This window comes from Synchiropus splendidus, chromosome 11, assembly GCF_027744825.2.
Source record: "Synchiropus splendidus isolate RoL2022-P1 chromosome 11, RoL_Sspl_1.0, whole genome shotgun sequence".
In the NCBI taxonomy this organism is placed as follows: domain Eukaryota; kingdom Metazoa; phylum Chordata; class Actinopteri; order Syngnathiformes; family Callionymidae; genus Synchiropus; species Synchiropus splendidus.
In genome coordinates, this window is record NC_071344.1 from 1,596,426 (window position 1) to 1,611,421 (window position 14,996).

Genomic DNA, 14,996 nt, shown 5'->3' on the forward strand with positions numbered 1-14,996 from the left:
ACTCGACTGACACAGCCATGCGTAACAATCCGCCTCATACGCCTTTGTTTGTGTGTGTTTATTATCCCTGTGGCTGCAGAGACAATGGAGAGTGAGACTGGAAGAGAGTCTCGGACGCGCCACGCGTCTTCGTGTCACATTGTTGGTTGAAGAAAAATGAAAGCAATCACAACAACACAATCAGGACCACAGTGATAGCTCACCCACACAGCAGAGGAGAAGTGCTGCTCAGGCACATGTGTCCCGGTGTAATTTATGAGAAGGCTCCTGGGTGGACGCCTCAGAGGGCTCCTGTTCACGCTGCATAGCTCTGGGTGCTCCGCACAACCTCCCCAGCCAAGTCTCTCCCTCTCAGACTTGTAAAAACACGGTGCAAAATGAGCGGCGGCTGAAACTCGCTGCACCATAAACGCTACAAAAGCAAGGTAAACACAAGGGTTTCGGGCTTGGCGGCGCTGCGACGGCTCTCTTCAGCACAGACGAAACACCAAAGCCAAAACATTTTCCTAACAGCAGATAAAAGGGGACAGCGCAGTAAGCAAAACACATTACAGCAGAAAAGCATTCGCTCTGCTTTTGTAGAGGTTAATAAACTGCAGACCGTGAGAACATTTGACAGGAAGGGATTGTGGCGGTGCGTTATTATCAAGCCAAGCGTCTTTTGAACATTTATACGTGACTGTTTGGCAAATATTTCCCACAAACACAGGAAGTTAATGACACAAATCACATTGAACGACATCATACTCTTCATGACTTTTACTCTTATTGTTACAATTCACAAATTATTTGTCATTTTTTTAAATGTGTTTTATATTATTAATTTTACATATATTATTTGACATTTCAGAAAATGATTTTTTCAAACCCATTTTTATTGGGTGATGGAGAATTTGTGACCATTAAACATGAGTACAACTATAAAATACTTGTTTTCATGGACGAATAAAAAGAGCAACATAAACTGATGACGACCAATGTGTTGCCTTATGTGGTCAGCACTATCATAAAAAGTCATTTTCTTTATGACCTGTCTGCAGACTCAAACATGAACAGGGCCAAATGCAACATTTGTGTCTTACGTGACTAATTAAATCCATCTCCATCAGCTTCTGGTGATAAAGTCGAAGCAAATGTTTATTTTGCCCTTCAGAACCATGCACACTCTGTCATTTTGTCCCCGCGTCTCCACATCCCAACCAGCGAGCATCTGCAAGGTGTAATGAACTTTGTGGCCCTGGTGGCGCAGGCTCCTCGGCCCGGCCAGTTTCAACGGTGCCATATGTGGCGGACCGGCACAGAATGACCGGGGGTGACTCGGGAGAGGAAGGATCTGTCTCTGTGCCCTAGGCAAAGGGCCTTGATCTCCTCTGAAGGACACACAACACACACACTCAAGGGCACCCAGAGGGGACGCACACATCCCTCCCACCGACACATGCACTCGCAGAAAGACTCTTCTGCTGTTGAATATCTCATTTGAAAGTGACGCGCGAGGTCAAGCGAAATATCGACTATACCATCGTCTAAGTGAAGCAAATGTTGTGTTTCCTCCCCTGAAATGACACGCGGCCATTAAATAAAGGCGTCTTATATAACCAGCATGCGAGTAGGCGCTCAAGCCTACAAGACAAATGCTGCAGTCGCCATTTGAATATGGCATTAACAAACACTTCCTTGCTTGGTATGTATTTGAATGTGACATTTAGTTAATGAGCCACTTGGCAGTTCCCTCACATGATCTGCAGCGGCATTAGCATGACAGAAAACGGCTTGTTCCAACAGCAGTGTGCGTTTTATGACTCCGTGTCTGCGTCAATTCCTTAACTGGCGTGCGCCCTTGCACGGTGAGACTGTCACCTGTTGCGGTCATTTAAGGGGTTTGAGTGGCGAGACGACAACCAAGATGAAAACCTGCCGCGGGCCATGACTCTTCACTCTGCGGGCTCGATTCAGCCCACGGGCCTCGAGTTTGCTGCTTCATGACGTACACTGACTCAAATGCATTCCGTAGAGATAAATATAGGTGTGCTGTAGATGCATTATTGAAGCTAACATAAATAAATGATGTTCTGTTGATGGGGGAATTGTTTATTCTGCTGATGCCACTGTTCGCTAAGTTCCCATCTGTTGACTGTGGTCTCCTGGGTGAGAGACCAATCAAGGGCTCAGTGACACTTCTGTCTCCTCATACATGTCCACACACACACACACACACACACACACACACACACATGCTTGTCACATAGAGCGCTGGTGGCCTGGGTGTGAAAGGGTGAACCAGGAATGGAACAAACACCTTTGTCTTTGCAAAGACTTGGCCATGACATATCCTGTAAGTGCTCTCTCCGGAGCATCTGCCTATACACCTTCAGATCAGTGGAAAACATCCGCCACCCTGCTGGGCGTATGAAGATTTCCTGCACACCAAAACATCCCCGATATGCCGCAGTTTATGTATCTTCCCGTCTGATTGTTTACTGATGCCGAGCGCGGGCCAGGACTCCTGCTGAGCTCCAGTTTGACAGCGGTGACAGAGACTCGACGAGCTGCCCTGTTTTTATTTGTAAAAGTGTTTTCCACAACATCCCGCTCTCATGTCTCCACGCGCCGCTCAAGAACGTTTTGATGGCGCGCAGGCGTGCATCACACAGTGTTGGGCAGAAGTACTGCTGCTGTACCAGCCTTCACATGAAACACAAGACAAGATGGGAGCGTTTAATGAGGAGGGAGGCCAATACCCTGCATGTCAGCAGGACGAGAGAGACTTACGCAGGCCAGTGGTGGAAACGTGACTCGTGCATCAACAAGATGCTTAGTTGGTGTATTCAATAAGACCTTTACTTAATGAGCCACTTGATAATACGCTGTTAGCAGCCGTCATTTCCATATCGTGGTGAAATGCATTTGAAATTCATTTAGTTTGAGGAGGTATGTTGTGTGTGTGTGTGCGCGCCTGGTTGATCCTCACTTGTGGGGACTAATGCTTGGCAAAACACTATCCTTGTGAGGACCTGATGCCAATGTGGGCAGCACGTGGCTGGACCCCACAAATCCAAGCCTTGAGGATGAAGACATCAGAGTGACTGGGTCATCATGATGAAGGTTGGCTCAGAGTCCTGGTTAGCCATTTGTTTTGGATGGTTAGGTTCAGGGTGAGAGGCTGGGAAAGGGTTGTGACACGGTCAAACGTGTGTGTGTGTGCGTGCTAGCTACTGGACCCAAAGCATTAGCTTTGTGTAACTGGCACTCGCAAGCACATGCTGAGTAACTAAAATATATGTTCCCCTTATGCCTCAGAAATATGTCCATTTCCCTTATAGGAAGGATCTCTCTGGGTTTTTTTAACCCCTTTATTGTTCTATACAGGTGCTCTAGGTTTATTTTAAGATTGTGGCAGGAGAATTGTTTAAAAAATGTGCTGAGTAGGCGATTTTGTCTCTGCTTCCAAAAGAAGTTCATTTATTTGGTGCCGCTTACTCCCTTATGGGGGCGGTGGAGGGCTGGGCCTATACATAGCCAGTATGTTTTTAGGAGGAAACCGGAGTGCTTGGGGTAAACCCACAAATGTACAAACTTCACACTGCTCCAAGCTGGAACTGAACCTTCTGTGAGCTGGAAGTGCTAACCGCTACACCACCGTGTGCCTCCAAGATTATAGGTTTCAGTTTTTAGCTGGTGTGGTTGGACTCCGCTGCCCGTGTGGCCTCCTCACTCTTGAAACTACCCGCATCATATCTTAGAGTGGATCTACTCAAAAACAACACCATCCTTCTAACCGAAATGAAATGATTTTCCAACTCCTTTTACACTTACAAACTTGCCCTGCAACCCGCTCCAACACCGCTCCCATCTGTGAATGCATCGCTGCAGCTTTGGGCCTTACGGGAATTTTTGCCGTCACCAAGTATCCGCATGCCATACATCATTGGGAAGCTTTCGTTTTCTGCTTCTTTTTTGGGTGGGGCGGGGAGGTGTATTGTGCTGAGAAGCCTACGTAACGGTCACATATGAGCGGCCCTCACTGGGGTCCACCATGCAGCCAGTTATATGAGGACGAAGCCGCGGCTCTCCGCTTTCAGACGGTGTTTGAACGGGAGATACAACGATTTGAAATCTCACATCTTGTATGTGGCAACTGGATGATAAGTAAAGGGTTAAACAGCAAAAAAAGAATAATCACATATGCATTGATTCCATCCACTGATCAGTAAGCTCCTCATCTAAGTAAAAAAAAAAGAAAAGAAAGTACAGCGACAATATTTATAAAGCATGCTCACGGTGTACTCACCGATGAAGTAGGACAAGAGGACGGCCAGCAGGGCGGCAGCGGCGATGGCCGTCACCGCCGCACACTTCCAGCTGCAGTACTTGGACGGCTTTTTTAGTTTGAAGGCAGAGCGGGAGAAGGTGTTTCGCGGTAAGAGACGAGGGGGCGGAGAGTAGACGGTTCCCGACGTCAGAGGGTATCCAGGGGAGGAGCTACTGAAGAGCGGGGTGGTTCCTGATGATGTCTTGAACAAGAAGTGCCTGTTGAAGGACAACACAGGTGAGTGAGTGTCCGAACTGGACGACATGGTACTCTGCACGGACGCATCCTCTCACTTCACCCTTTTGCAATACCTGCCTGCTCTGTTCCGCTGCGTCTCTGACCCTGAGCCGTGTCCTCATTAATGTAAGGTTAGAGCTCAGGGACAGGATGGAAGAGAAACCATCTTTTCATTCCTTATCGACCTATTATTCAGTGCCACTGCCGCGCTCTCTCACGCAACACAACGGCATCAGGTTGAAGGGCCCATCTAAATATGTCCAAACAGGTCGGACACTTTCTTTTGAGGCCCATCCTTACGGAACTGTCCACCAAAATAAAGAAATGCTTGTAGAAAACTTTTCAAGGAAAGAAAAAAGTAAGCATTGTGGCAAAGCACAAAGAGCGAGGGCAACGCTGACAAAGACCCCAGGTGGTCTGACAGAAGACGCCCTCGGGTGAGTGCGACGGATCAGAGGACGGTGGAAAGATGTTGTTTACCTGACTTGTTTGGAAGGTGTATGTTGCTGTCTGAGTGCTTCCCGAGCTGAGGGTATCAGGTGGAAAGGAAGGGAACAAAGTCTTCAAGATATTACTCTACTTATCCTCTGCCGATGTATTCAACTGCTTCTGAAAGGCTCAATTTAGGGAACCGTTTCTTCACTTGGAAGGAAACCAGAGCACAATGTCTTTCTTCAGCCTTGTGTGGTTGCTTGTGGCATGACTCAGTAGCCTGCTTAAGAGGATTTCAGGATGCTCTGGGACTAGCTTGACTAGCTCACTTAACAGGGATAAGGAGGAGCCGGTACTCCATCATTTATTCCTCCAAATTGTCATTTCAACACGAAAACAGACGATGAGAGTCCTTAGATGTCATTTGACGCAGGTCTCCACGAGCCCACTTTTGTCCCGTCGTTTCCTTTGAGGCCTATATTTCTACAATCGAAGCGCCTCACCTCCCCGTGGTTCATCATGTGTTTAATTGGTGGTGTTTAGCAACATGGCGTCAGTACAAGTGTCTGCTCGCCTGGAACAGTTGGTGGAAACAGGTGATGTGCTCAAAGCATCAAGATTTGCTTCGGGACGCCATTCCACTCCATCAATTATTCACTCTGTCAGTGTGCGGGTGCTCCCTTTCTCTCATCGTCCTGTCGATCCTGCCGGCTTGTTTCGTTCTTTTTTACCTTAAGATACACAGGAATATCTGGACGGAGGGGTGGGGGTGGGGGGGGGGGGGTGGGTGGGGGGGGATCCTGTGCAATTTGACACAGCTTCAGGAGGTTGCACGTCAAGAAATATGACGTCTAAAAATACCAACCTCTCAGTGTCACCCCATCAATATTAATGTGCATGCATAAACGTACACACTCCCAAATGCACATGCATACACACACACACACCCATGTCAACCAGTGAGTCTTGCCCACAGCCATGCCAGCGTCCACGGTAATGAGTTCCGCTTCCACGGTGAGCGAGCACAAAGAAGAGCGGGTTACGTCCAGCTGGTTTGGTGATGAACTGATTCCTGTAGATCACGGAGCAGGAGGAAATATGTCCAGGAACCACACTAATTCCGAGCGTCTCGTGTGCTGTGGGGAGGCCATTGACGTTGTGATTTATGTTTCAGGGGACTGTTGTGTGCTTCTATCATAGCAGGCAGCCGGCGATCACAACTCCGCAGCAGCACTGGGCTGGAGTGTGCGTGAAGAGTGTGGCATGTCTGACAGTGGTCCGGCGTCGACGCGTCACCAGTCATTAGAGGGAGCTGACAGAGAGCCCAACCACCTCCGCCTTTTCCCACTGAGCTGCCAACAGCCACCCCCTCCTCCAGGATAGGCTGTGCTACCTTGCTGTCATGCATCCTGTCTCACACGTGACGCACACAGAGAGCGCTGACACCCGCGGACACGCACCAGAGAAGATGCCAAATGTCAGTGGGCGTCCTCGCCTCAGATTGCGCCACCAATCACTTGATTTGCCTCCGTAGAGAGCGGAGGGTGGAATCAGAGAGGCCTGAAATGTGGACGGAGTCAACATGAGGGCTGCGTTTGACATCCTTTTGTCTGTCATGGCCAGATTCCTCACTAAATACACCATCTACAAACGTCCACTTAGCTTGCGCTGCACTGAGACAGACAGTTTCACGACTGCGACCACCTCTGTAGATGCTCCAGCTGCTGTACATTTGGGCAACAGAGTCTCAGGTGGTTGAGCTTGGTCCTCCAATAATATCAAGGTTGGTGGTTCAAATCCCACTCTATCCCAGCTGTTATGGTGGTGTCCTCGGGCAAGACACCTTACCCGCCTCATTATTTAAGACACCAGTGCTCTAGAAAATCTGGATCACATGAGATTTTGATTTTTCAAAAGCTTTCTGCAGAAAATGTAGAGATGGAAAGGCTGGAGATGACTGTGTCTGAAGAGTAGCTGCCAAAGAAAAAGAGAAGCTTTGCAACACAGTAATGAGATCTGCCAAGACAAATGGTTTTGAGACACCAAAGAAAAGAAGCAGAGTTGGAAGTAGAAGTGAAGATGCTCAGATGATCTATGGTAGTGACCAGGAAGATGGTCTAAAGATGGAGATTCCAGGCAAAAGGACATGAAGGAGCTAGGTCGAGTCACAAGATAGTTGTGGCGTGGAAAAGCTGCTAGACGATAAGGGCATCATCTTTTGCTCATGGTAGGACTTGGAAGCGCTGACCTTCATCCCAGTGGCCTCACACTTGCTGGTAAACTGTTTTATCTTCAGCATAACATACACATTCAAGACAGTCCAGAGATCAGCGTGGGATGATGACAAAATTGAAGGATTATAAATAGTCTGCTGGTAATTACCATAATGATTTCAGTCACTGTTTGGCTTGTGGCTGAAGCTGTTAACTGTCAGTTCAATGTGCATCAGCCGTGTTCTTTGTGGAGACATTTGGGAGGAGGCATTCATCTCGCACCCTCCAGCAGAGTGGGACATGAAGGGAATGGGTTCACGGCTAAACAGAGAGCGAGAAGAAGGGAGGATGCATTTTCACTTCATTCCATCACAGTTCCCAAATGGGAGGAAAGAGGGCCTGGACAATTATCCGCAGAGCAAGGAGCATGCTGGGTAATTAGCAGGAAGTCAAAGCCAGTCAGTCCTCTCGGGCGAACGGACTCACACAAACATGTGGTTGATCAGGACAGCACTCGGTGAGGCGTCATGAGAGAGAGGGAACAATGAACGGAGGTGGACAGTCAGATCTGAGGATGAAAACTAAAGGGAGCGGTGCTGAAGGCCGCCGTCGCGAGGACTGCTTCCCGCTGCAATCGCAGGGAATAATAAAAGCAGATGGACCAACAACAACCTGCAAATAATGTCCTTTGATAAAGGGACAGTTCCGGGCCGCTTTGTTTTGATGATGAGAATGTGAAAGTGTTAACAGGTGGAGATGATTTCAGATGATGTCCCCACACAGCAGGTAAGGCCCGACTGAATGAGGGATGTCCAACAGCACCTGATGATCAGAAAACCTCACTGCACAAGTCTGCTTTGTGCTTCCCCAGGAGAAACTCTGGTTTGTGTTTGGTGAAGAGAGACACGTTTTATTCAAAGCTCAAGCGCCACCGTCCTTTTCATCTGTCTCTGAAAGTAAGTGTTCAGAAGCGTCACAGAGGAAACTCCTCCTGTAATTAGCCAGACAAAACTCAACAAACACTCACACAAAGCAGCCCCATCATTACAACAAACGCATAACAGGTCCTGTTTTTTGCTGTTGGATGAGGACAACATGGCATTGGAGGTTTGCAAAGCTGTGAACCACAAGGACTCAGGCCTCGGCCACACAGAGACTCTTTTGGCATCTGATCTTTTTCCTCAGCCATTTTAAAAAAGACATTGCAGAGTGGCCAGGGACGGGACGTGTACTTGTTTTTTAAGCTGTGCTTGAGCCAGAGTTTGGTGGGTCGCTCTGCTCCAGTCACGCCGGCAAGTCCATTATTTGTTTAATGTCAGATGTTTTGTGACATTTCATTCTGATTTGTGAAAATAAAAATCAGCTAATGTGTTTGTGCATCTACGTTCTACAGCTATGTTGAAAGAGTGAAATCCATTCCTTCATCTCCGATTTGACCCTTATGATGGTGGTAGTCGGGCGGCGGCCTGTCCCAGGTGCTTTGAGTGAGGAGGTGGGGACTCCCTGAACAGGTCACTACTCTGTATGTTTGTGGGTTGTGGGAGGAAACCAGAGTAGCTGGGGTGCACAAACTTGAATACAGTATTCTGTAGGAAGCAGGAAGCGAACCTGCTGCCTTCATGCTGTAGTAGTATCGAGGCAGAGACCATACAGTATACGGAGTCTCGAACTGATGAGCCGCATCTTCAAAAGTGACAGCTGATGCGTTTGGGTCTCCTCCAGATTAGTTGCAACAAAAACTGGCCCCCACTGTGGCCCTTTAGGGGATGAGTTTAAGAACCCAAATAAATGTCAAAGAAAAAGCACAACCAAACGGAACAAAAAGCCGGAATCCGTCTTTTACCATTATGACAGTTTTCTCTGTCGGTCTCGACCACTCTTGAACAGAAATCCTGAGTCCGTCCAGTACAAGACAGAGTAAAAATACCTTAAAGGCCGAGACCAATCTCAAGGACTACACTCAGCAAATGAGTGCACCCCGGCAGTCAGACTTCATTGTTATTAAAATGTTTGGCTGCACAGCCAGAGATGCAAAAGCGGCATTTTCAAACCGCTCTGTTTTCGGACTGGATTCCATAAGTTAAAATGCCTCTCTCTGCAGGACGAAAAGCTTGCTTGACAGAGAACGTGCAGCGCCTGAGCAGGGAGGCCATTTAAGAGACACAATCACATGTAATTTTTCATTATGACCTATGCAACTGGAAGCATCATGCTCCACAGAGAATAATACCTCGCCTGGGGTTCTTCTTCTAAAGGTCACATGGTCCTGACATAATGAACACGGATTGACTGCCCAAGTTGTATTTGTTGGGAGTAACGTCAGCAGCCTCCGTCTCTGCATTTGTGTCGGAGGGAGCGCACATGATCGCGGCGTGGACCTTCAAATGAATTATTGAAAAGTCAAATATTCTTATCGTTCTCCTTTCAACAGGAGTGTGATAAGAGTCATAATAGAGGGAGTCTACTTTGTTGCTCGGTGGATTAGCTGGCGGCGATAATGCTGAATATTACATCTGCAGTGTACACACGCCTGTGTTGGCGCCCTCAACATAATTAATAAAGCCCGATAACAGCACTGGATATGAATCATTTCTGGGCTCTTTATCTTCCACGCCCCCTGCTGATGCCACTGGTTGCATCTCCAAATGAGTCCCACCGCTCCGTCCCCGCACCTTCTGCGGCCGGATGGATGGAGCTGCCGGAAGCCGTTCACCGGTGGCTTCTCCCCCTCGGAGCGATGGTCCACGGCTGAGCATGTCCCCAGATCACGGCACGAGATTGAAAGTGGCAACACCTGGCCCAGAGGAGTCGAGGGAGCAATTGGAGGAACGCTGGAACACATGTACTCGCATGTGAACAAAGCAGTGAGCGCCTCTGCCTGGGTCCCAGCCGTCGATAGTCATTTATCTCAGCGCCGTAAATGTATCTATGTTCCATGGGTCCCCAGTCTCCCTCATCTGACTTTCTATCTTCTCTCTCACGCATTCCCCAAAACAATCTCCTTCAATCACCAGCTCTCCTCATTTCTTTGGCTGGCTCCCTACTTATCTCTCCCTTCTCTACCGTCACCCGGTCCCTCCTCCCGCGCACTTCCAACCTGGGCCACATCCCCACTCCCTCTGCTGCTGCTGCTGCTGCTGCTGCTGCTGCGTTTCCTTTCTAGCTCCCTCTTCCTCTGCCAGTCATCGCGGCCCCGGGGTGTTCTCAGGTGATCAATCTTCATCCTCTCAACGCTGTCAGACTGACAGGTGCAGCCAAAACACACACACACACACACACACACTGGCTATAACGGGTGGACCACAAATGCCAGGATTTACATATGATTACTGTGGGGACAAGCAGTCGCAATCCAGCAAAACACACGCCTGCATGCAAATGTCTCCACAAAAGCATGGGATCACACGCCGCCATCTCCGAGGTCCCGGTCATAATGAGAGGGAGGTGTGGGGATGGTGCGACTCCTTGGCTGGGCGAGCTGGCGCTGACCCAGTCACGGGCTTCAGCCAGCCCACCACAGAGCCCAGGCCAGGCTGGGCTCCGATGTGAGGCCATAAAACTCTCTCGAGTGCGGCCTCCATTCATGTGCCATCCCAGCTGAGCGCCAGAACACCAAACTCATTTGTTCTGAATTCTCCAGGCACAATCAAATTCTCACATGGAATCAAAGCCATTTTCATCCTAAACATCCCAGGCAGCAGACCATAATACGGTTTGCCTCAGAAACGCTCGCAGTGATATTTACTCATAACGCGTGTAGCTTCTATTTTTATTGTCTTCAAGACTCCAGTCAACTTGAAGAACCTTTGAGAATAGTTCAGGTTGACTCAATTTGCCGTGCTCATCACTAACATGATGTTCGGCTTTCAAAGTGAGCAGTGACAGACACGATCGGAAACTGAGTTTGGTGAGGCTCCACCCCAAATAAGACACTGTAGGATACATTTTTATTGCTGCAATGCTTCAGTAGCAGAAAAAAAGGAACTATTCTAGTGTATAACACATAATTTCTCCCTGCATATATTGACATTTTTAATCTAAAAAAGCTTGATTTTCATCTCCTTTCTCTCAAGTATGTAATCACTCGTGTTTGCGTCCTTGAGCAGGACACTTCACCTCGGCTGCTGCGTCACGACCTCCTGCCGTCGGTGTACGAGTGCGTGCTTGAATGGGCGACTTCATTGAAAGTACTGCAGGTGCTGAGCAAGCATGAGAAAGTCACTCTTTCAGTCGGACCAGCCTGGTACACACAAGTCATTGAACCAAGCATTTAACTGCTGTGAGTATGAGAAAAGAAGTTGCAAATGACAAAAGCTCTACATTCCGGTTCTATAAACGCATTGTTAGCAAAGTGAAAACCTTTTTGCGGAAGAAGATTTAGTGACAATTTAAGGCAGGGACACATATTAGACATTAATAAACCACTTATATGTGTATATTAGCAGCACACTAGGCAGTTATTAATCATCACAGAGCACTTATTAGCGTCACATTCAGCATGACTATATTCTACTCCCGATTGTTTAGCATATGCACAGAGGGAGGTAGTTTCTTGATTTTTAATTTGTGTTCCCTCATCTAAAGTGGTACTGAAGATTTTTATTTCTGTTATTTGACATAAACAGTTCCATGGACACTGTGACCAACGGAGACCCTAAGTGTGCCAAAATAAAATAAAATAACATAAAATACCCTGAACGTGAAACAAATGTACGCAGAGAAATAATTCATGACCGTGGTTGTGACAAGGGGAATGAATGGAGAATTGTGGCTCAGCTTTCTTTAGCCATCACAACGGTGCACTTGAGCAAAGTGACAGCTGCTCTCACCCTCCAATCAATCCCACTGTTGGCTCACCAGTGAGAAAACACTGACAACCATGACCCCTTCAAACAAAGCCAGGAGGACGACCAAATGCGAGGAACAAAAAGAAAAAATACAAATCAATGGGAAAACTCTTCAAGGTATTGCAGTCGCCATGGAAACACCCATAAACAACGGTGAGTGCTAACAGCCTCTATTTAAAGCTTCTACTTACTCATGTTCCCATGCATCAGCACGAGTTGAGCATGGACCTGAGATCAGCCAGGCTGAATTAAACATGGCCAGGCCTCATCAATATTGCACCGCTGGGGAGCCCAAGCGGGACCATCAGAGCTGGGAGCCCCTGCGCCCAGCAGGAGAAACACAACTACAGCCTGCATGCTAGCGAGCGTGGAGCCAGGGTCCCTCTCACTGCAAGCCTCATGAATAGTCATAACCTGCATGAATGCTCGGTTTGCTTGCTAAGTATGCTTTGTGCAGACGATAAGTAAACGTGTAGGATTCGTGAAACGGTCTGGATTTCCTCTCCCCCCTGGTTGCGAGCACGCTGGCGTTGACAAATGGCGCTTGCTTTCGTCTGCATCATAGATGTAAATGAAGAGGAAGCGTGCGGCGAAAGCTCTGAGGATCACAGCTGAAACACTGCTTCAGCCCAGAAAACTTTCCCCTGTTCCACCCTCAACATCTCAAATCACTCAACGCTTGCAGCAGCTCCCCCACCCATCTTCTTTTATAATGCTGACCTTTGAAGGAGTAGTGAGAAATTGAAAATTCAAAATGGAGCACTTTCACAGAGCGGCTCCGTTGAGGAACACTCCTCCACGAGGGAGTCCGGTTGGAGACAGCTTCAAATGTATCTGGATAAATATTTATACTGTTATGAAGAAAATTCGCACGGCCTCAGCGACTACAGCTGGAGAGTGAGTGAGGAGATTAAAGTCATTAAAAAGCAGGCCTCAGGAGCAGAAGGGTAGAATCCAGACGGCTCAAGCTCCAGTCTTCTCTCTCTCTGACGGTGGAGAAGGGAACACCAGGTTGATTATGACTAACCTTTATCATGAATTATTTTGCATCACAAATAGTCGTCATCACCTGAAACACGACTCAGTTCCAGTGAAGAACGGACCCGGCCTTTGTCTCTGGTTCCGTGCGTGATTTCTGCACACACGGTGGAGCAGATTGAGAAGCTCAACTTCATTCATTCCAGATTATTTAACCCGGATGTTTCCACCAACAGTTCGCTGACTCGGTACAAGTGGATGGTGAGGAGTGGGGAAAGTGTGAATGGGAAAGATAAGGTACCGATGATCCTCACGAGGGCAAGATTTAGCTCATGACCTGGAAAATAAAATCCAAGACATTGTTTCCTGACGCTGCCTCAATGGGCTTCGCACAATCCCACAATCCTCATGTCCTTTTTTTCTTATTAATCCGTGAGACACACACACATGCACAAAAATAAAAACCCCTCAACATAGCACACGTGTCAAGACATTATACGTGATCACGTCATGAAATAGAGAAGGACCATGGGATCAGCAGGAAGTGGGTGTTGGGTGAAGAAAAATCCTGAAGCGATAATCTGAATCACAATTGTGGCCTGGACACCTGAAGGTGAAGGCACGTGATCCTGAGGTTCACTCCGAAGCAATAAAAGACACTGAGTCTCAGTTTAATTATCGTGACTGTAAGTGTGAGGTGGAGTCAGAGTCAAATTCCAAAGACCTCTGATTCCTGCACAACCAACTTCTTTGTCCCAACATTGACAGTGGTGTTTTTTACTCAAACCATTTCACTTCTTCTTTCCTTCCAATTATGAACTGAGGCAACTTCATTCTTCGCTACTTTTTTAATCAGCTACTTTTTAAACTATGAAGAAACCGACTCCTGGATTCAATGAAAGCGAGAATCCCAACAGAATAGTTCAACTGGCGACGGAGGGAAACATTGGGCGGACAACTACAGTGCAGAAGGTCAGATTGTTGTGATGTAACCAGTGTGATAAGCCTCACATCAAGAAGGTTGCAGGTTCGATTCCCACTTGGGGCAGTGAAGCCACATCACTCCGTGTGTGTGGGATGTGTCTGTTCTCCTGCGGGTGAATGTGTTTCCCCCGGGCACTCTGGTTTCCTCCCAGAGTGGGAGAAGAAAACTTAGTTCATGCTGCTCCTTGCAACAGGCAGGTGATGTGTTCAGGGTGACTCCTCCTGTCAGGGAGGAGTACATGAAGACACCCACTGCCACTTTGAACTACATCTTTTTGAGCGAAAAGGTCAATGATGCCTGGGTGTTGCAAGTGGTCTGCAGCCGAGCTGGTTGTCATTATTTTCCCACCTACTTTCAAAGAAAACCTCCGCAACACCTGTAGACACGGAGCCATCAACCACCATAGCTCTGATTTCTTCTCATTCTTTTATTTCTGTCTAACACCTTGTGCTCACAGGAATGTTGTCGAGCAGCTCTGACCTTTCATTCCTTGTTATTGATTACTTCGCTGGTGCGCGTACAGAGTAAGTGACTCAAGACATCAGAAGCTGTCAGCTGTAAAAATAGAAGTGAAGGTTCTGACCTGGTTTCCAACGGGACGTTACTGTTCAGTACCCAGCTGTCTTGGAGCTGGACCGACTCTGGGGTGGTGGGCCCGTCGCCGGTGCCCGGAGCCGGTGCGTGGATGGGGTTGCGCCCCCCTCTCAGGGTGTTTCTGTTCAGGCTGTTGGCCGACTGGTGGGATAAGGTGTGGTGGTTGTGGGGAGGCGGCAGTGGCGGGCGCAGTGTGGTCTGACTGTGGTGGTTGGCTGCCCCTGGATAAGAACAGAGAGGACATCAGTGAATTGGCAAGTCAAACCTTTGGACTTCACACTGTAAAATAAGGTCTTTTAAAGAAGTGTATTGCAAACTGTATACTTCCCTGTGGCTTTAGCTATGAGTATGTACATTTTTATTTACTGCCCCATCGATAAAATATTCTGGATCACATG

At 47.9% G+C, this 14,996-nt stretch overlaps 1 protein-coding gene across 19 annotated transcripts in view; it reads right to left on the minus strand.

Annotated features, from left to right (window-relative positions):
- tenm2a (teneurin transmembrane protein 2a) overlaps positions 1-14,996 on the minus strand; it is a 252,539-nt gene that overhangs the window by 51,899 nt on the left and 185,644 nt on the right. For all 19 annotated transcript variants that reach the window (XM_053880001.1, XM_053880007.1, XM_053879994.1 and 16 more), the window contains 2 exons: positions 14,588-14,819; positions 4,292-4,530 (listed from right to left, as the gene is read on the minus strand). In XM_053880001.1, coding sequence (XP_053735976.1) covers positions 4,292-4,530; positions 14,588-14,819 — 471 coding nt within the window. The remainder of the gene's footprint in view (positions 1-4,291; positions 4,531-14,587; positions 14,820-14,996) is intronic.